Source organism: Caretta caretta, chromosome 7, assembly GCF_965140235.1.
Source record: "Caretta caretta isolate rCarCar2 chromosome 7, rCarCar1.hap1, whole genome shotgun sequence".
Lineage (NCBI taxonomy): Eukaryota > Metazoa > Chordata > Testudines > Cheloniidae > Caretta > Caretta caretta.
Window position 1 is genome coordinate 69349639 of NC_134212.1, and position 19995 is coordinate 69369633.

The 19995-nt window shown below is 44.2% G+C and overlaps 1 protein-coding gene and 1 long non-coding RNA gene across 4 annotated transcripts in view; one reads left to right on the forward strand and one right to left on the reverse strand.

Annotated features, from left to right (window-relative positions):
* LOC142072778 (uncharacterized) lies at nucleotides 1–10910 on the reverse strand. Its single transcript, XR_012669349.1, has 3 exons — nucleotides 10772–10910; nucleotides 1950–2035; nucleotides 1–1097 (listed from the first exon to the last, which is right to left on the reverse strand). It is a non-coding gene; the product is annotated as an uncharacterized LOC142072778 (long non-coding RNA).
* PRXL2A (peroxiredoxin like 2A) overlaps nucleotides 10761–19995 on the forward strand; it is a 20384-nt gene continuing 11149 nt past the window's right edge. For 2 of the 3 annotated variants that reach the window (XM_048857595.2, XM_048857596.2), the window contains exons 1-3: nucleotides 10764–10901; nucleotides 16151–16305; nucleotides 19351–19530. In XM_048857595.2, the coding sequence (XP_048713552.1) occupies nucleotides 16296–16305; nucleotides 19351–19530 (190 nt within the window). In that variant the 5' untranslated portion in view covers nucleotides 10764–10901; nucleotides 16151–16295. Of the gene's footprint in view, nucleotides 10902–16150; nucleotides 16306–19350; nucleotides 19531–19995 lie in introns of all 3 variants that reach the window. The other variant, XM_048857597.2, reaches the window with a different exon arrangement.

The following is a 19995-nucleotide window of genomic DNA, read 5'->3' on the forward strand; positions in this document are numbered from 1 at the left end:
TTCAGGTAGAACAAACAAATGGATTTATTAACTATAAAGACAGATTAAGTGATTATAAATCAAAGCATAAGTCAGATTTGGTTAAATAAAAGCAAAACGCATTCTAAGATGATCTTAACACTTTGAATGTCCTTAAAACTTAGATGCTTCTCACCACAGGCTGGCTGGTTACTTTTCAGTCAGGCTCTCCCCTTCCATCAGCGTTTCAGTTGCTTGGTGGTGGTGATGTCTGTAGATGTAGGTGGAAGAAAGAGAGCATGGCAAAATGTCTCTCCCTTTTATCATATTCTTTCTTTCCTCTTGGCTTTACCCCCACCCCTTCAGAGTCAAGTGAGTATTACCTCATCGCAGTCCCAAACTGCCCAAAGGAAGTGGGTGACTCCCTCAAGGGTCTAACAGATTCTTTTGCTGCTTCCTAAGCCAGTATCCATTGTTCCTGTGAGGCTGGGCTGGGTTTGTCCCATCCATGCCCTGACGAGGTGTGAACTGAGTTCTTGGAGAGTTTTTGCATGGGCTTGCTTAAACCATGAGGATACATTTTGAGCCTCCTAACTATATACATGAAATTATAACCTATAACGTTACTGTAACAATTACTATAACATCACAATAACAACCATGCTCAGTGCATTATAAGCCTTTCAAAGATACCCAACATGACAAACTTTGCATGGGATACCACACAACCATTTTATAAAGATGAACATGGGGGTGTACAGTGTTCCCCCGAGGGACAGGTCACACATTCTATACCAGAATCAGGATATTCTTGTACTCTGCCCCCCCTTGCCAGTTGAAATTTGGGGGTTCTTGAGTCACAAATACCTACATGTGGGATCATTCAAATAGCAAATAATTTGCTTTTTATGCTGTTTGTTTACTCTTTAAATCCTCTTAGTTTGGATACCCTGGCTGTCCTATTTAGTTTCACTCCTTGTTTATCATCACTTTCTGATTCTTCTACATTGGTCATCCAAGTGGAACTGCTTCTGGCATAAAGCAAAAACAAGCGGTGGTCTCCAAGCAGTGACACTTCCTGGGAATTGCAACTTAGTCCAGAACACATTCAGACTTTCCAGAGATTATTTTTCTGCAGACTGAAAAAAAAAACACTCAAGTACCTCTGTCCACCCTGCATGGCTGCTTTGTATTTTTTTAAAATGTACCGTAGATTGAACTTGCCATTAAATTTGTACATAGCAGCAAAACAGGAGGGGTAATAAACATATAAGAGTACAAAACTAGAATCAGAAGAGATTAGAGAACTTGTGTCTCTGACACTGTGGGAAGATCTAATGCAAGTAAAGTTTACAATCAGAGAGAAAATAAACAAAAAATATAGACTGGGGGGCCAGGGCCAAGCAGTCACATCCATCAGTTTAAAACTGCTTTATTTTCATTTTGTTTCTTTAATTCTGTGTAGTTAAGTGGCCCAGTTGTTGTAGGGAAGCTATGGAACTGAGGCTGGAAGGGGAGTTGGACCATGCAAATCAGAATTTGAGAACGGATGCACTAACAGCTCATCAGTAGATCTCAAAGAACTTTACAAAGGAGGCAAATATTATTTTCTGCATTTTATAGATGAGGAAACAGGTATAGAGGTGAAGTGACTTGCCCAAGACCAACCAGCAGTCTGGTGGTAGAGTTGGGAATAGCAGCCAAGTCTCCTGAGTCCCACTCCAGTGTTCTGTTCTCTGGGCAACCACTAGTACAATGCCTGTTGGGTCAGAATTTTCTGCACTGCAAGGAAACCTAAATCATTCCAACAAAAATTGTGTTCATTGAAATTGAAAAAAAAAAATCACGAAAGCATTTATTAGGTAGTCTTAAATGTCATTTGCTCCCTCCACTCCCAAACATGCTTTTCCTTTTTTTTTTCCTTCTTTTCTTTTAACGAAACTTGCATTTTAGGCCAAACAGATTTGATACCTCCTTTAAGACCAGCTTACCTTTGTTGAGTTTCCTTGTATAATTGGTTTCATTCAGAGCTGCATAATACTGAAGTGTAGTATCTGCATTACTCCTTGAAGGGCTACTGTGGTAAAAAAAAAAAATAAAAATTAGTGTTTGAAATTTGCTGATAGTTCTTTATAAAATTTGTTTTCCTTAGTGTACTTACACCCAGAGCACCGAGACATATTATTAAATGTGTGCAATTGGTGTAAGTCTGGAAAACTCCACTGTAAACTCAGTGCAGCAGACCATGCAGGAATTAACTAGCTCTTGTATAATACAAAAATTAGGTATAAACTGCATAAGAATGGATGTTGTATTTTCTAATATGGGCAATGATGAACACAGAATCAGAATCTCATCTATCGTAAATAAGCTACACACTAAAAGGGTATTTTTAGTAATCATACAGGTTACGAATAATGAAATATTTATAATTAAGCTAGGCTCCTTGGCTTTCCTACTTTGCACAGATTTATTCCTTAAAAAAAGCTACACTTATTTAGAGTATAGTAGTTTTAAAGTAGGTTTTTATCATGCAATTTGTTCTTAAATCCTTTTTTGATCTGTGAAAACAGGATTTCATGCTTATACCTGTTTGGATAACTGCCCTCAGGTTTGACAGTTAGCATTTAAAGAACCCAGCCCTGAGACGAAGGAAACAAATATGCTATTAGGGATGGGCCAGTGCTGTTGGTGAAAAGTCAAAAAGCTAAGTAAAGAAGCAAGGAATGTTGACAACCTGCAGAAGCCAAGATTTTAACGTACGATGACAGGCATAATTTATGGCAGTCATGTTATCACTATATTGTAATTATGTTACTGCACAGATTGCTAAAGTACAGTGAGGTGGGGAGGAGAGAATCTCTTTTGTTTACAATTTGTCTTCAAGACAGTGAGAAAGGCACTAGGCTGTATTATGCTCAGTGGTTTAAAGAGAGCATTCTTGCACTGGGTGGGGTCTTAACTAGGGAATTATATCTTCTTAACTCTCACCAACCTGTCTCCTATCACAAACCCTAAATCCTGGGACTGCCTTGGTTAAAAAAGGTTTCAGAGTAACAGCCGTGTTAGTCTGTATTCGCAAAAAGAAAAGGAGTACTTGTGGCAATTTAGAGACTAACCAATTTATTTGAGCATGAGCTTTCATGAGCTACATGTGATGCATCCGATGAAGTGAGCTTTAGCTCACGAAAGCTCATGCTCAAATAAATTGGTTAGTCGCTAAGGTGCCACAAGTACTCCTTTTCTTTTTGGTTAAAAAAAATCTCTCTTCTACGTGTTCTTATAAATGTTGAATTTAGCTTGGTTATTCAGTACCAACATGGCTTCCTGATTATTTTCTATCCACTGCCTTCCCCTGGGGCAATTAGGGTACATTTTCAAAGGCAGTTGTAACAAATTCATGGCTTCATAGACTTCATAGTACTCATGTATATTCTGCACACCATGGTCACATGTGCTTTATGGCTGTCATTGGGCATAGGATTCAGTTAACAAAACAACAAAATACACTTGACCTAAAGAAGCATCTAAATTGGCTGCAGGAGTCTTAAGGCACATAGCCACAATAAGATGCAGCCCATAGAAGAAACAATCATACAAACTTAAGGTCAGACATTCTATCAAGCAGACAGTAATGGTGCACATGCCTACTGACTAGCCCCTATATATTATTAGAAGGGGCATAGGTTGTACTATATATGCATGGAGCCCCAACATTGAAACATTATTCTGTGTGATGTGTTAAAAATATAATTTGGAGGAATACTATGGCGGACACATGTTTCTGGTTTGGGTGTGTGTTTCTATAGTATGTAAAATGTGATAATCACGCACATCCCTGATGTGTAATCCACCTAATTTTGGGCCTGACCCTCAAAGTATTTTTATCCGTAGATGTACTAGCCTCATGAATAGTCTGAGTCTCACAATATGACAAACTTTTATATTTGAACATCCATACATTTTTGGGGAACTACCCTATATGATTGTTCCAAACATTTGCTAAAACGATGTAAAAGCCTGTGTTGTTTTTTTTTTCCTTGATGATTGCATATGGTCTTAAAGAAAGCAGTATTGTGTAGCTATGTGAATCCTGGTATGGTCATATTTTTAAAGCCAGTTTAGTTTTCCTGCTACAGTAATTCTCAATCAGTAGAATAAAAAGGAAGTAAACTCACTTTCAACTTTCATACATTACTGCAGTGAAGATATCTATTGACTGTCTTTTAGTTCTCAGTTGTTGTGGGCAGAGGTAGAGGAGTAGAGTTAAGGTAGTTTGAGTGATCTTAGCTGTGTATTTTCACACATAGAATCATAGTGGAGGGGACCTTGAGAAGTCATTCTCAAACAGGATTTTGTCTTAGCTTGTTTTTAAAAAACCTCCAGTGACGATAAAAACCTCCACAGCCTTCCTTGGAAGCCTATTCCAGTGCTTAACTACCCTTACAGTTAGAAAGTTTTTCCTGAAAAACAATGATATTTCCTAATATCTAACCTGAATCTCCCTTACTGCAGATTAATCCTATTTCTTCTTGTCTTACCTTCAGTGGACATGATCACCATCTTCTTTATAACAGCCCTTAACATATTTGAAGACTATCAGGTTCCCTCCTCACAGTCTTCAGTTGTCAAGATTAAACATGCCCAGGTTTTTTAACCTTTCCTCATAGGTCAGGTTTTCTAAACCTTTTATTATTTTTGTTGTTCTCTTCTGGACTCTCTCCAATTTGTCCACATCCTGCCTAAAGTGTAGCACACAGAATGGGACATAGTACTTCAACTAACTAAGGCCTCACTAGTGCTGATTGGAGTGGGATAATTACCTCCCATGTCTTACATACAATACTCTTTTGAATACACCCCAGAACAAGATCAGCCTTTTTCATAGTTGCATCACATTGTTTATATTGAATTTGTGATCCACTATAATCCCCAGATCCTTGTCAGCACTTAGCCAATTATTCCCCATTTTTAGTTGTGCGTTTGATTTTTTTCTTCTTAAATTTAGTACTTTTCACTTGTCTTTATTGAATTTCATCTTGTTGAATTCAGATCAATTCTCCAATTTGTCACGGTAATTTTGAATTCTAATCCTGTCCTCCAGAGTGCTAGCAACCTTTCCCAGCTCAGTGCCATCTCCAGATTTTATAAGCATGCTCCCCACTCCATTATCCAAAGCATTAATGATAATATTGAAGAATACCAGACCTAGGACTGATGCCTGCAGGACCCCACTCGATACCCCCCTCCCAGTTTAACAGTGAACCATTGATAACTACTCTTCAAGTATAGTCTTTCAACCAGTTGTGCATCCATCTTATAGTTATTTCATCTAAACCACATTTCCCTAGTTTGCTTAAGAGAATTTCATATGGGACTGTGTCAAAAGGCTTACTAAAATCAAGATATGTCACATTGACTGCTTCCCCCAATTCCCTAGGCCAATAACGCCGCCAAACAACATTGTAATGTCTATACATAAGATCAAACTTGAATTTCCAAGATTTCTAATATTTGTAGTTTTCTCAAAAAAGTCAGGGCTGTCCCTAGCCATTCTGGGACCCTACGCAGCCCCCCTGCAGGGTGTGTGGGGGGGGCCCCAGGCCTCCGCGGTGGGGTGGGGGCTGGCTTGGGGGGCAGGAGGGAACCACCCCCCAGCACTCACCGGTGGTGCAGCTGGGGCCAGGTCGCTGCACTTCCCGCCGCCGGTGAGTGCAGGCCCAACCTGAGGAAATGGGGGGCGGAGCAAGGGTGGGAAGAGGCGGGGCTGGAATGGAGCAGGGGCAGGAGCCATGGGGAAGTGGTGGAGCAGTGGCTGGAGCAGCAGGCAGCTGTGTAGGGAACCAGGAAATTTGGGGCACCAAATTTCCTGGTGCCCTACGCAGCTGCGTACTTTGCGTATGGGTAGGGACGGCCCTGACTACAGTGTTCTCAAATGTTATTCTCCCATAGTTTATTGCATTATTTATGCATTCTTCCAACTTTACTCCAGGTTAACTTAGTTTTTGCCTTGGAGTTTCTGTGGATTTTGAACATATTTGGTGAGACTGCCTGTGCTACTTTGGTGTCAATTACAGTCCATTACATTTCTAAAAGGTGTATTTATTGGTTATTGCTTCAGTTAACTGATAAACTTTAAAAGCAAAACAACATGAATAACAGCACTGTAGCATCATGTTTAAAATACAAAAGTTTTATTATGAAAAGTCTGCTCCAGACATCATAAGGCATACATGGCCTAGCAGCAAAGACACGAGCCTTAGAAAGGCCAAAACCATGACATTGCTGCCATCATGGCAAAATCCCCTAAACAATTACACTGCAGATTTGTGGCTTGTCAAAATGCAGTTCAGTAAAGTTCTACTGCAGTACTTTCCAATTTATAGTCATAATATAATGTCCTGTAGAATATTTAATAGTCATGTGTTCATATGCTTTTAGGGATTTATTGTGATGCTAAGGTATACTTTGGAGAAATGTTTCACAATGACATTCTGTTGTGGAATCCCATAAATGCCTCTTGAACCCTAAAACTGTGGACTTTTCTAGCCTTGCAGCAGAAACCCACCATGGTGTACCTTGGTGCCAGCCTCCAGCTTGTTGACAACATACTGGGAATATGCTGGGGGGGAAGATTCTCAGAAAATGGAGCTCTGTACAAGCAATGAGAGCAGTTGGTGGTACCTGAAGTTGCAAGCAACTAGGTGGAAGAGCGCTGAGCTGGCCTATTTGCAAGGTAGATGACGAGAGCCCTGCATGGACACAAAATTTGTATGCACACACCCAATCCACAAAAGTGGTCCACAGATATAAAGCAGATATCTGCAGATTTGCAGGGCACTATAGGTGACTTCCAGGCAGGAACAGGGAATGTGTAGATGTCGAGAAAAGGTCACAGGGAAGAGGGTTCGTGGGAAGGCACTGGAGGACTAAAAGCTCTCCGTTGTTGCTTTGTGGCACTAGTGAACACACTACAGATAGCTTGAGTTAGCAGCTCTCAAGGAAAACTTACTCAAGGTCTGGCCTCTATATATTTTTTTTTTTGAAGCAGAAAAAAATGTGTGTGTGTAACACACTTACACAAATCACCAAAGAAGATAAAACAAACAAAACAAAAGCAAATGCAATGTATAACACAGCACCCTTCAGGGGAAAGAAGTGTTCAGGCTTGCCTGGGCCCAGAGCGAGGGGGCTTCCTCGACACTCATGGTCTTCCTCCCTCCTGAGTTACCTAGTGCCACGCCCAGTGTCACCAACTATTCCTCTCCTGAGAGTGCCCAACAAGATGGGCAAGGCTGCAGGGTGGGCAGTTTGGGGGGGAGGGAGCATGCACCCACGTGTGAAAGGGCCCCTCCTAGGTGGTGGTGATAATGATATCCACAGCGGTAATGGCTGGGGCTGGAGTCTCTCGCTCTTCCCGTCAATCAAAGGGTCAGACAGAGGGAACCAGATAGGGTCACTGAGCAGAGAACCTCGGACAGTGCCCACTGCTCCTCAAAGGTGTCAAGGGAGTCGGTGTACGCCGCCCAGAGGAACTCCGCACGGATACGTGAATGTACTGAGGATCGGAAAACGGCCCTACAGTCGCAGGAAGCTTCATCGGCCAACCTCCTCTCTCCGGTTTTATAGATGGCTGTTTTAGCTAGGGCTAGGAGGAGGTTAACCAGGAGATCCTGCGACTTTGTGGGGCCACGGATGGGGAGTGTGTAAATGAAAGGGAAAAGTGCAGCCAAAAGCATAATATTTGTGAGGAGCCGAAAAAGGGGCTGCAGCCTGGCACACTCTAAATATGTGTGTGCCAGGGCCCAATCACGCCAACTTGTGTAAATACAACTGCACATGACTGATGCATTTGTGTTCAAGTTCATGAGAACTCTCAAACTGTACATCATATTAACTCACTAGTGAGGAGAAGTAGAGCCCTGTAAATCTGCAGATATCCGCTTTATATCTGCTGACCATGTTTGCAGATCACATACGGATACAAATTTTGTATCCACACAGGGCTCTAAGGATAAGTACTTGGTCCAGCTATGGGTGATGCCTAATAACCACAAGCAATTGGTAGTCTCTGTTCCTGAAGGACTTCAGTGTTTATTAAACATTGTGATACATTACTGGCTGATTAATGTGAGGAAGTATATTCTATTGAATCTACCTGTAAGCATTTCAGAAGCAACGATAATTGTATTTACTAGACTAATGAATACCGGAACACACCGCCTTTGGCTTTAAACCAGTGCTTTCACTCTTTCCACTTTTAATAAGCTGAAATTCACCCGTGAAAAAAATCTTAAAATAAGTCTTGCCCTCCACTACCACTCTGCCTCACCAACAGCTAATGTAGCCCTGCTGAAGAGAGAAAAAGCTCTTGTTTAATTAAAAAACTCTATGAAGGGCATTTACTCATTTTGCCTTCTTAAATATGAGATAATCTTACTTATCAAAAGAGCTTTCTGTAATTCCAGTGTAGTAGTGGTATATTTATTATGCAAAGAGTTGATTAGGTACAAACTACTAGTGTTAAACAGCATAAGGAAGAATGTATCAACATGCAAGATTTTCATTCACTGGGTTGAGAATGAGAGAGTCAAGAATGCATGTATGCCTGCTCCATGCCCATCCCTTTCACCAAAGCACAGGCTTAACTGTAAATTGAGGCTTAATGGGACTCCAACAGCTCAGTAAATGCTTGGCTGAATGTGGATGGATTTAAGGCTGGTTCTCTGGTTTCACATGTTTTATTGGGATCCATGCCCGCCCACTGCTAAAGGATCCCCCCCCAGCCTAAGGAGGGGGTCCACAGGACCTGGAAAACCAAATATTTATGGGGGACAACGAATGAACAACAGGGACAGGAGTGCGGTCAAAGGGTCAAACGAAGGGAACCTGATGGGGATACCGAGCAGAGAAGCCCGGACAGCGCCCACTGCTCGTCAAGGGAGTCAGTGAACGCCGCCCAGAGGAACTCTGCCTGGAGGCGTGAACGGACGGAGGATAGGAAATAGGCCCCACAGTCACAGGAGACTCCATCGGCCAACCTCCTCACCCTGGTTTTATAGATGGCCACTTTAGCCAGGGCCAGGAGGAGGTTGACCAGGAGGTCCCGCGACTTAATGGGGCTACAGATAGGGAGTGCATAGATAAGGAGGTGAAGGAAAAAGTGCAACCAAAATCTTAACAAAATATTCGTGAGGAGCCGGAATAGGGGCTGCAGCCTGGCGCACTCCAGGTAGACGTGCGCCAGGGTTTCCCTCACGCCGCAAAAGGGGCAGGTGTCCGGGATTGGGGTGAACCGCACCAAGTACACGCCCGTGCTCACGGCCCCGTGAAGGAGCCGCCAACTGATATCCCCGGTGGGCCTCAGGACTAAGGTGGAATATAGGCTGGCCCACCGGGGTTCCGCACCCTCTAGAGGTGGCAGGAGGTCCCGCCACTTTGTGTCAGGGCGGGACGCGAGGGTGAGGACATGAAGGGTGTGGAGCACGAGCGTGTAGAGATGTTTCCTTGGCGCGGTCTGGAACCGGACCGGCTGCAGCTCGCGTAGCCGGCTCACTGTGAAAGGGCGGAGGGGGTCGGTTGGGTCCACGGGGCAGGGACCCGATGAAAAGGTCCGGAGGGCCTGGGGTGGAGGGTGGGTAGGGCATGCCCTCTTTTAGGACCCGGTCGAGGTAAACCCGAGCAGCGGGCGGCAAAGCAGCCCTCACCTCCTGAAGTATGCGCAGGGCAGTACAAGGTCTGGAGAGCCCCATGCGCTGAGCGAGCATCAGGGGATCCAGCCAGTCTCCCCGGTCGTAGTCCAGGAGGTCTCCGACTCTGGTAACTTCTGCCAGGACCAACCTCTGGTGCATCGAGGGGGACTCCGCCACCTGCACATGCAGCTGGGGGTTGTGTAGCAGGGGCTCCGCGAGGAGATCTTCCCCCATGGAGGCCGCCACGGACCTGGTCGCTGTGAACGGTTTCCAGGTCCGGAGGAGGTCCTGGTAGAAGACCAGCATCCCGGAGAGGTCTCGCGGAAGACCTCTCGGATGGAGGTAAAGGAGCTGCCGGTCATATCGGAGCCCTCGGAAGCAGCGCAGGAAAGCGTGTGCCAGTACACTCCACGCTGGACTATCTGCACCATAAAGGAGCCTCTGCAGGGCCTGGAGGCGGAAGACATGGACCTGAGTGCAGAGACCTGCCCTCCCTCCTCCAGGGGTAGATGGAGAACCCCTGCAGAGACCCAGTGCAGTCCTGACCAGAAGAACTCCAGAATCAACGTCCGGAGGTTGGCCAGGAAATCCGGGGCCGGGACCAGGGTGTTGAGCCGGTACCAGAGCCTGGACAGGACTAGTTGATTAAGCACCAGTGCCCTCCCTTGAAGGGGGAAAGACACCGGAGTAGTCCTGTCCATCTCCAGAGCCACTCTACCACCCTGCCCATTCTCCAGCAGGGACAGATGGGTGGCAGAAAGGTAAACGCCCAGAGAGAGCAGCGGACCCTTGCTCCACCGGATGGCCTGAAGCGCGGGTGGGTGGGAGCTCGCCTGCCCTCAGTTCCCTACCACCAAGCCAGAGCTCTTGACCCAGCTGACCCTGGCAGAGGAGGCTGCCCAGTAAACGGCCTAGTTTCACATGTTGCAGGCATTGATTCTCCTTGGTTCGGCTGAGCCACGTTCCTGAGGCGCCACAAATAAACGCATTCATGCTCCTGGGTTTTAAATCCCTTCTCTTGCTGAGTCACGCGCGCACACACAGCCCGGCAACCCGCGGCGGCGCGCTGCAAAGGGACTCTCCCGCCCTGGGAATGGGGCACGTGGTGTTGATTAACTCACCTGCAGGGCGCCTGGGAGCGATCTGTAGCCAGACTTGCCGAGGCGGGGGCCCGGCTCGCAGGTGCTGGGGAGGAGGCGCCGGCGGCGGGAGCGTCCCTGCACACGTGTGCTGCCAGAATGCGGCTCCAGTGTGAGTATCGGCGGCCTCTCCCCACCCCGGGGCTGGCGGGCCCAGCGATCGCTGATGTGCCGGGGGGGCTGCAGCCTGACGGCCGCAGCTAAACAGCCCCAGTCCCTGCCGGGGAGAGCGGGTTGGCGGATACGGCTGCAGAAAGTGCAAGGAAGCGGCTGGCTCTCCTGACTCCGTCCCTTGCACCCCGCATGGCAGGTTGGAGGGGAGCTGAAGCACGGTCCTGCAGAGCTGTATAAAGCATAAAGGGGACTGAGTTAAAAATTGTAGGTCGGTGTCGGGAACGATCTCTCCTTGTAGTGCCTCCCTGCGGGAAGCCGGGACCCTCCTTGGCTGACTCCTAGGCGGGGCTTTTAACGTCTAATTAGCGTGGGGCCAGATGATCGGATTGGAAAATCTGCTTGACGCTGGTTGATTTAATTCTGTATTCTCGCACAGGAGCTCATCATCGGCTAGCAGATGTATTGCTGCAGGAAGCTGCCATGTTTATCAGCTGAGTGATTGAGGAAACAGGGTTAGAGATTGGGAGGAGGGAGCAGCAGAGCTATGCAGTAGATAAACCCTTGGTGACTTGAATTGTGATGGCAGGCTGGACTTGTGTAAACGTATACTGTGCAAGGGGAGGTACGTTAGTAGCAATCTCTGCCTCGCCCTAGAGTCTACAACATTGCTAAGCTTCATCTTTCCCATGTGGGACCAAGGCCATTTTGATAACACAATATGCACACAAGCATCCGCGGCTAGATTTCACAATCTAAACATACAAGACAGATAATAGGTAGGAGCAAGGAGATATTGCTAGTCCCAATTGACAGATAGAGAGGTCAAACTCAGAGATCAAATGATCTTGCCTTGGGTCATATGGGGGAAGGATAGCTCAGTGGCTTGAGCATTGGCCTGCTAAACCCAGGGTTGTGAGTTCAGTCCTTGAGGGGGCCGTTTAGGGATCTGGGGCAAAAATTGGGGATTGGTCCTGCCCTGAGCAGGGGGTTGACTAGATGACCTCCTGAGGTCCCTTCCAACCCTGATATTCTAAGAAATCTGTAGTAGAAGTGGGATTGGACTCAGATCTCCTTGGCTTCTACACAAGATCTCTCAGCTGGGAAGAGAGAAACACTAGCATCATGTGGTGTACCCGTGTCTTGAAGTAATTTGGGCTTCTGGTGTAGTAAATTTTGTAACTTTCATGTATTTGAAAACCAGACCAGATTGCTTAATTTAATTTTTCACCAATGAAATTGTGCATGTACTGAAATGGATTGTTGGTTGCCAAGTGCTGAGTCTGGAAGAAAGTATCTTGACTTGCCCTTGAAACATTGGCATCTGCGACAGCTTCAAAGCTCAAGCTCTTTGCTTCACAGTTTTTCCTGGAGGGGCGTGGGGGTGATTCAGAGGGGTGATTGAATGATCAAAGTAAGGAGCTATCACTCTCCAATAAAACTGGATTTGGAATTGTCTTCTAAAAAGGTTTATACCTGTTGGCTTGAGAAATAAAGAGGTGGAGGTAAAACTTGTCGTTTTCTTTTTGTTACTGACTGACAGAAATCTTTCAGCACTGCACTGACCTTGGAGTCCTGTATCAAGGAGCAAAGGACTTGAACCTTGATGACTAATAAAAACTTGTGTAGTTCCTCAAATGCCTACGGAACTTTGTGCAACATACAAAAGACACAGTCCCCACTCTGAAGGACTTGCTTCTGTTCCTCAAAGTGTTACTGAGGGCAGAATTTGTCCCTTTATCACCGCTTTTGTATGATTGTAAAACTGATCTCCATTCTAGATGTGTTAGTGGTCCATTATATAAAATTAATTTGTAGGGGCAAGGTTGCGGAAGATTGGTGAGGAGCTAAGTGGTGGACTGAGTATGTGACTGAATGTAAGCAGAGGATGCAGGCAGTTTCAATGAATTTTGTCCGACAGACCCTGTCAAAAGATATTGTAGCATAGCTCAGCATATTTTTTCCTGTAAACAAGTTAGTTTATGTAATAAGCATAAATCATACATATAAGAATGTAACCAGCTGTTGGCCCCATGTAATCCGGAGATAAGCACGGAGAATATAGCGCCTCAGAGGACTATTTCCCCCCCCTTCCCCCTGGCAGAGTCCTGCCTGGTCAGCTGTCCCGAATGGCCAGAGTTCCCTGCAGCCCCTCCGTGCATCCTAGGGGTTCCCCGTGCTGATTGGAGCGTAAGTTCTTCCTTCAATAAAGCATAGTTCACTATTCTTAGGCCTGAGTGTCCGCCTTTCGCTGGTATCTCCCTCCCGCCCTGGCCCTTGCGGGCACAGAATTCAAGTCATTTGTGTGATTGGCTGAACTACTTCTGATGCTATAATCCTTTCACCAAACAGTCTATTCATCTCACAGTGGCCTTGAAATCGAACAGCTACTTCTACAGGCTGCTTTTATTGTGATGACTTATTCTCTCTTTTATTAGACAATATATACACTGAATAACAAAATTAATAAAAAGAAAGCAGGGGGATTATCGGCGTTGTTAAAGAGTAGTTCATACTGTGTTAGGATCTGAGATACTACATATGTTTGATGTAAACTCTAACAGGGCCTCATCAGGACCCTTTAGTGTCAGTGCAAGGTCCCTAAGACCTTCTTATGACATCACTATGTCAGTTTGTGCACATTACTATTACCCCATCCTTCCTATTGCTATTTGTCCATGTCATCATCTGTTGCTTGTCACAACCTCGATTGTGAGGGACTATCTCTTTACAGCATGTCTGTACAGAGCCTAGAACAATGAGGCCTTACTTGGTGCATCATAAACAATGATAATAGAAATGGTGCAACAATAATTAACAGAGCTTTCTTCCCTCTTACAAAAGAAACGGTTGCTAGTGCCCTAGGTTTGGAGACTGTGACAGACACTAAAGCTAAAATCCTAAACGCAGAGCCAAGCTCACAAAGGTCAAAAGGCACAGGGCAAAAGAAGGAAATTCTCAATTTGAACTTGCATTCGTGGCAGCTACTATGGGATTTAAGTAGGAGAAGAGAGCCCTGAGGGTGCCTTATGGGAACAGTGTTTCTGCACAGTTACAGTTCTGTTGGCTATGCTCCTGTGTATCCACCACTTCCACAGAGAACTCCTACAGCCCCTGTTGGAGTTTGAGGAGCTCAACTCTTCTGAAAATCAAGCCCATAGAATCCCACAAGATGGACACTCTGCCAGTTCTCCCCTTTTCACATCCACCTGTCCACCTAGGAGCAATGAGGATTTTTCCACTTCGTGGCTGAGCAGGGCTCTGCATTCACCCTAGCACAGTATCTAACTCATATCATTCACTTTTTGAATACCACATGTGGGGCTTGGAAACTTTGGATAAGTGAGAGGGGTAGAGGGCCATGCTAGATCTGCTGTTGCTGATGTTTTTCCTGGAGGGGACTGGGAAGCCAAGGAGCAGGGATTTTGTTAACATAAGTTTTTATAAAGAGAGAGAATGTTTTTAGTTAGATCATGTGATCTGGCCTCAAACTCCCTTTCTTTGAAAGAACGGTGGAACATAGCATTGCTTGTTTGACACAATGGAGTTCTTTTGGACTAGATGCTATGCTGATGAATGCTGTATAAAAACCTAGCCGACCAGAATGCTTGATACAGGAAATGACCTGCTAAAAGGAGAAAGTTCTTAAACAGTAACGAATAAAAATCTTCTCCATGGTGGGAGAACCACTTATGTTCACACTTCAACGGTTTATTAAAAGATTATCTTCAGTTGTCTCATTTGTTTTTATGTTGTACCTCTGAATGCTTACTGTAGAAAGAGCGACAGTCCATAATAGATCTGGTAATGTGCAGCAAGAGTTTATTTGATAAGACTTCTAGAAAGCTGAATAGCCTACATGCTGGTTGTAGATAGGCAGAAATTAACGTGTGTTTGTAGCCCATGCTAAGTGTGGCTTTGTCCCTCTCTAGTGGCTATGCCACATGTAAAGGCTTGTGAAAATGCTGCTACCTCCTTGCGTGTGTATGGGATGATTTACTACAGCTCTCTTGTAGGTTTTTTCTTGTTGGTAGGCGTGTGTTGCTAGCACTGGGTGAGATTTTCAGAATAACCTAACTGTAAACCAGACCAGTGTATACGTGGAACTGTTGCCATTTTTGGTTTGCTCCGATTGACGCGTTGAGTGATACTGTTCTGCATGTGCGTTTGTGAAGGTTAGTGACTCATGCTCTGATGTGGTCATCTCACCTGCAGATGCCATGGATACACTACAAAAGTAATTGTTTAAAGATGGCTGTGATATTTGATAACAATTAAATTCCTCTTCTGTTGATATGGGAAAGTTGTTTTTTTGTTTGTTTTTATCTTTTGTTTTTTAAAGTTAGAGAACCATGTGTTAGCCTGGTTTCTTCACACATAGAAGCACATACACAAAAAGGCTTATTCACAACTAAATTATAAAGCATTAGCTGGCATTTTAACCAGGAAGTTAGCTGAACCTGCTCTGGTCTGAGCACAAGCATGTTCAAAGATGGCTAATTGCATACTGTAAACAAAACTTAAAATATATGGCTGCAGCATCAGGAGCCATGCGAGAGCCCAACAAAGGGGGGGGAGTTATTGATTGAATGTACTTTTTAAAGAAAACTGCCTCTGTCATACAGATCATATGTCTTGTCATCATTCAATCCATAAAATGGCACCGACAATACCTGTGAACTAACTCTGTGCTGAATGGAAGCTTCGGGCAAAACTGGTAACCTGATGTGTACACAGCAGGGTTAATTGTGTGATTTTAGGCAGCCAGTTCTGAAAACTGTGGTCTTGTATGTTGTTGAACTTCCTTCCAATAGTGCTGCTTTGTTTCCAGAGTCACAGGATTGCTTTATCAGTCATGGAGGAGGGGAGATTAAAAGTAGAATTGAACAAAACCTGAGGAGTTGGGGGAAAAATATTTACCATTAAAAATCCTCAATAACAATTCTGCATGAAGCCCCCTTCATTATAGTACAGAACCCTCTCCTCAATGCTGTGGTGTTCCCTTGGGCTGCCTATGACCCCTCCAGAGTAACATTATAACTTAGATGACTTCAAACTTCTTAGCATCTTAAACGGAATACCTTTTAAGCAGTCTCATCTCTTGAGGGACAGCTGTTATCTTGTAATCCACCCACATTTGAATGTGATGAGTGTTGCTCAAAAATGTTCTGATTTACGCACTGTCAGTAACATAAGGGTTTCCTTGCTGGAATCCTGCCTGGTCCTGCCCACCTAATCTGCCTTCTTTAGGAGGAAGAGCCTAAGGAACCTCCTCAGGACCAGCAGTAGCACACAGTAGCTGTCTGTCTTCTCCCGTGGACCATTCCCGTTTCTCTCCTGATTCAAATGGAGTTCAAGTGTTAAAGTTGGTGAGGTATATGTGCACACTGGCCACATGGGTTCTGGTGAGTGTATTATTCTAAAATGTTAACAGTCTGCTATAATGGGATGCTTTGGGTTTTTTACATGTAAAACTCTTCATGGCTTTGAATCAAAAAGCATTAATATTGTGGAGCTTCGGATCACTTTGAGAGGCATTACAAGAGCTGAAACTGATCTGTGGAAGTAGAAAAAGCAATGCTACAGCATATGGGCAGTGAGACTAAAGAGAACTCTCTCTAACTTGCTAGGCAGTAGAAAAGATGTTTCAGGGCTCTAGCTCTTCTCTCTGCTACTGTTTTATTGATCATGGTAGTTGCTGCTGGAAGTATGCATTATTTAATATACTTCACTGTTTGTTGATTGCCATTGAGCTGAGCAGAAGCAGGAGTTTCATGTTATTGTGGAGCGAGCTGTTTCTTCCATGTCCCTGTTTACTTGATTGGTAGGTTTGCTCTTAGTTTCTCTAGAACAGCCTTTCTGTTATCCAAGAAAGAAACATCAAAATGAACCCAGTATAGCTGAAAAAGTTTTGTCTCTTGGTCCAGGCTAATGCTGTCCTTTCTACTGGAACGAAAACCAACTCCTTATAGAACTGTAAACTACAGGCCAGATTTGAAGTGTATATAAATCAGCATGGCTCCATTTATACCTGCTGCGGATCTGACTGTGGCTTTTTAAAGAGGGGGTGACATGATAGGGGATAGTGGTTTGTGGTGAAATCTTTCAAGAACAAATGTAATTTAAAAAATAATCTGCCCCAGCCACTGGCAGTAATCATCTGAGGAATCAAGAATTGTGCAATACTGCTCCTGTCTGGCAAGATAGGAGCTGGTGGGTGTTAACCTCCGCTTTTACCATCCACCACCCACAAATGGGTAATAATTGCACAGGACCAGACAAGACTCAGACCTAAAGAGCAGACCTCTTAATTTATTATAAGAAGGACAGGCTGAGTGGAGCAGAGTTATGGATCAGTGGGGATACCAATGGAATTTTATCTCTCAAGGGACCTCTCAATACTTTTTGCAATATTAGGTTACATTATACACACAAGCTCTGGCAGTTTGTATACTAAGTTTGTCTCTGACTCAGTTAATTTCTTTTCAGAGTTTTACAGAGCATTTCTAAAATGGCATTAGTAAACTTCATTCACTGGCCGACCAGTTTCAACAGGTGATCACTAATTTAAAAATCACTGTCATGATTGTCCTTATGTTGAAAAGCCACTGCATCTAAAAACGCACGTAGGGGAAATCAGGGTTAACATCAAGTGAAGACTTCTACATTGAAAAGAAGAGATGCAACTGGCTAGACCTTGCTCTTTTATCTGCACTACATTTGTGTAAACCGGCCTTGTCCTCTATTCAGTGTCCTGAAATACAAGATATGTAAGAGGCTAGACTGAATGCAGCACAAGAAGAATAAAGCAATGATTAAATTCTTCTAAATTCCTTCAACAGTTTTGCAGCAAATACTAGCAATTCTGGAATTAGGATTTTTATGACTTCTAACTGAGAGTCTAGCTTTAAAGGGGTAGCGGGGAGATGGTGTCAGGGAATCTCCATCCTCAAAGCACTTTGATGCATAACAGATAAAATCCAATCAATCTTTCTTCTGTACCATTTTTAGTTCATTGGTTGGATTCCACTATTCCCTTCAATAGCAACGGGCTTATATTTGCTTCTGTACAAAGTTCATAACTGCTGCTCTCTCGCTGAAACAGTGCTGCCAGGAGCGGTAGCCTGGGCAGACTCTTTGAACGTTGGCAGAAGTAAAAATGAGGCATTCGGGGCCCTTCAGGGAGGATATGTCTAGCCTTTAATAAAACAATTTGAGCTACAAGAGAGAGTGGCACCAACGTTTTGATGAGGTGCAGATATGTTCATAACATCAACTGGCTGCCTCTGGGATAGTCGGCACAGTTTGTTTCCATTTCAGCTTTATCTATTTCAACCAGCCAGGTTAAGGTTAAGTTGTTTGTTCCTGACATGTCTGCATGAACTGATAAATGGAATCTAGTTATCAAGGCTAAATTGCAGAGGCCTTAACGGGCAGTAGGTGCTGTCTGGAGTGTATTTGTAAGGTTGGGTCATATACTGTGATCTGAATTATGTCAAAGGCGTAGATGTTTCTGCATCAGTGCTCTGAACTGACAGATCTGCTCTGTCTCACTCTGCAGCTTCAGTTTAGGGTTGAATCAGAGACCGCCAATTGTGCTGAACTGTATCTTGCCATTCTGTAGTTCTTTCTCTCATAGATGCACTGTAGCATATTTGCAAAATCCACTGAACTTTTTTTAAATATCGAGACCAAAAAAGGCAGGACCCATGGTAGCCCTACCGACATTCCTTTGGTTTAAACTATCTGCTGTGTTTTACAGTAATGGCTTAACATGCATTGCTGAGTAATCCTAATGTCCTCTTTTGTTACTGTAGTTAGGGAATCCCTTTTCTAACAATCATTCTACCCAGCAGAATGCCATAATAGCTGAATGCCTGGCAGTCTGTATTTATTCTCCATACCCCCTGTGAGGCAGGGAAGTAGTAATACCCCATTTTACTGATGAGGAGGTCTGGGTTAGAGCTTGAATTGAATGTAGGTCTCCTTAACCATCAGACAATCCTTTTACTTATGCCAAAAGGTGTTATCCAGGGGTCCCCAACCTATGGCCCACGGGCTGTACGTGGCCTGCCAGAGTATTTCATAAGGCCCGCAGCTTGCTTCAACACAATATACTAATGGCCAATTCATTAGTGTTTTGTTGTCATGTTTACGTCATTTTAGTTTACACAGGTAAGTAAATAGACAATACTGTACATAGAAACAACCTATCTAAATACATACAAAACAAGCTGAACTTAAGATTTAAGTCAATACAGGTGATTTTAAATCTTATTAAAATATGTAGAATCAGTTTGGCCAGACAAGGTTGTGCTTAGGTGTAATAAGGTTGGGCACCACTGGCTGACTTCTTCTTCTTCTTAACTCTCCTACCTATCCCTCCCTCCCCTCCCCTTGGAATCTCTACAGCAGCTGGAATAATCCTTTCTTCCTCCTCTTATTTCCAGAAATGTCTTCCCTGCCAGACTTGGAGCTCTTCACCATGGGGATGTGGTCTATCGGCCTTGGGGCTATTGGCGTAGCTGTGACAGGGATTCTTCTTGCTAACACCGACTTGTTTCTCTCCAAACCGGAGGTAGCCTCGTTGGAGTTTTTAGAGATGACTGAGCTAAAATCTCTGGGAGAAGGTAAGAATTGGATTCCTCTGGAAAACTGAGCTCACAGTCTACGGTGATGGAGTTTATAAAAGTACCTAGGTAGAGCTAATCTTACTGTTTAAGGCCAGGGTTGAAAACAAAGGTTCCTAGGACAAGGGAGTGTGTTTGGAAGAGAGAGTTGTCCCTGGCTAGACCATATGTATTAGCAATTCAGGGAGGGCACCAAACCACTCTTGTCTTTCCCTGCTTCAGTAAATGGTGTGGGAAATAGCTGACTCTTCTTGAGAAGGGAAGGATGGTGTTGAAGTGAAAAAATAAGATGCATCTAATTTTGAGTGAATGGCTGCCAGATGAATGATGATAATACCCAGCTCTTATTTAGCACTCTTCATCCATATGTCTCCAAGCACTTTACAAAGGAGGTCAGTATTATTATCCCCATTTTACAGATAGGGAAATTGAGGCACAGAGAGGTGACGTAACTTGCCCAGGTCC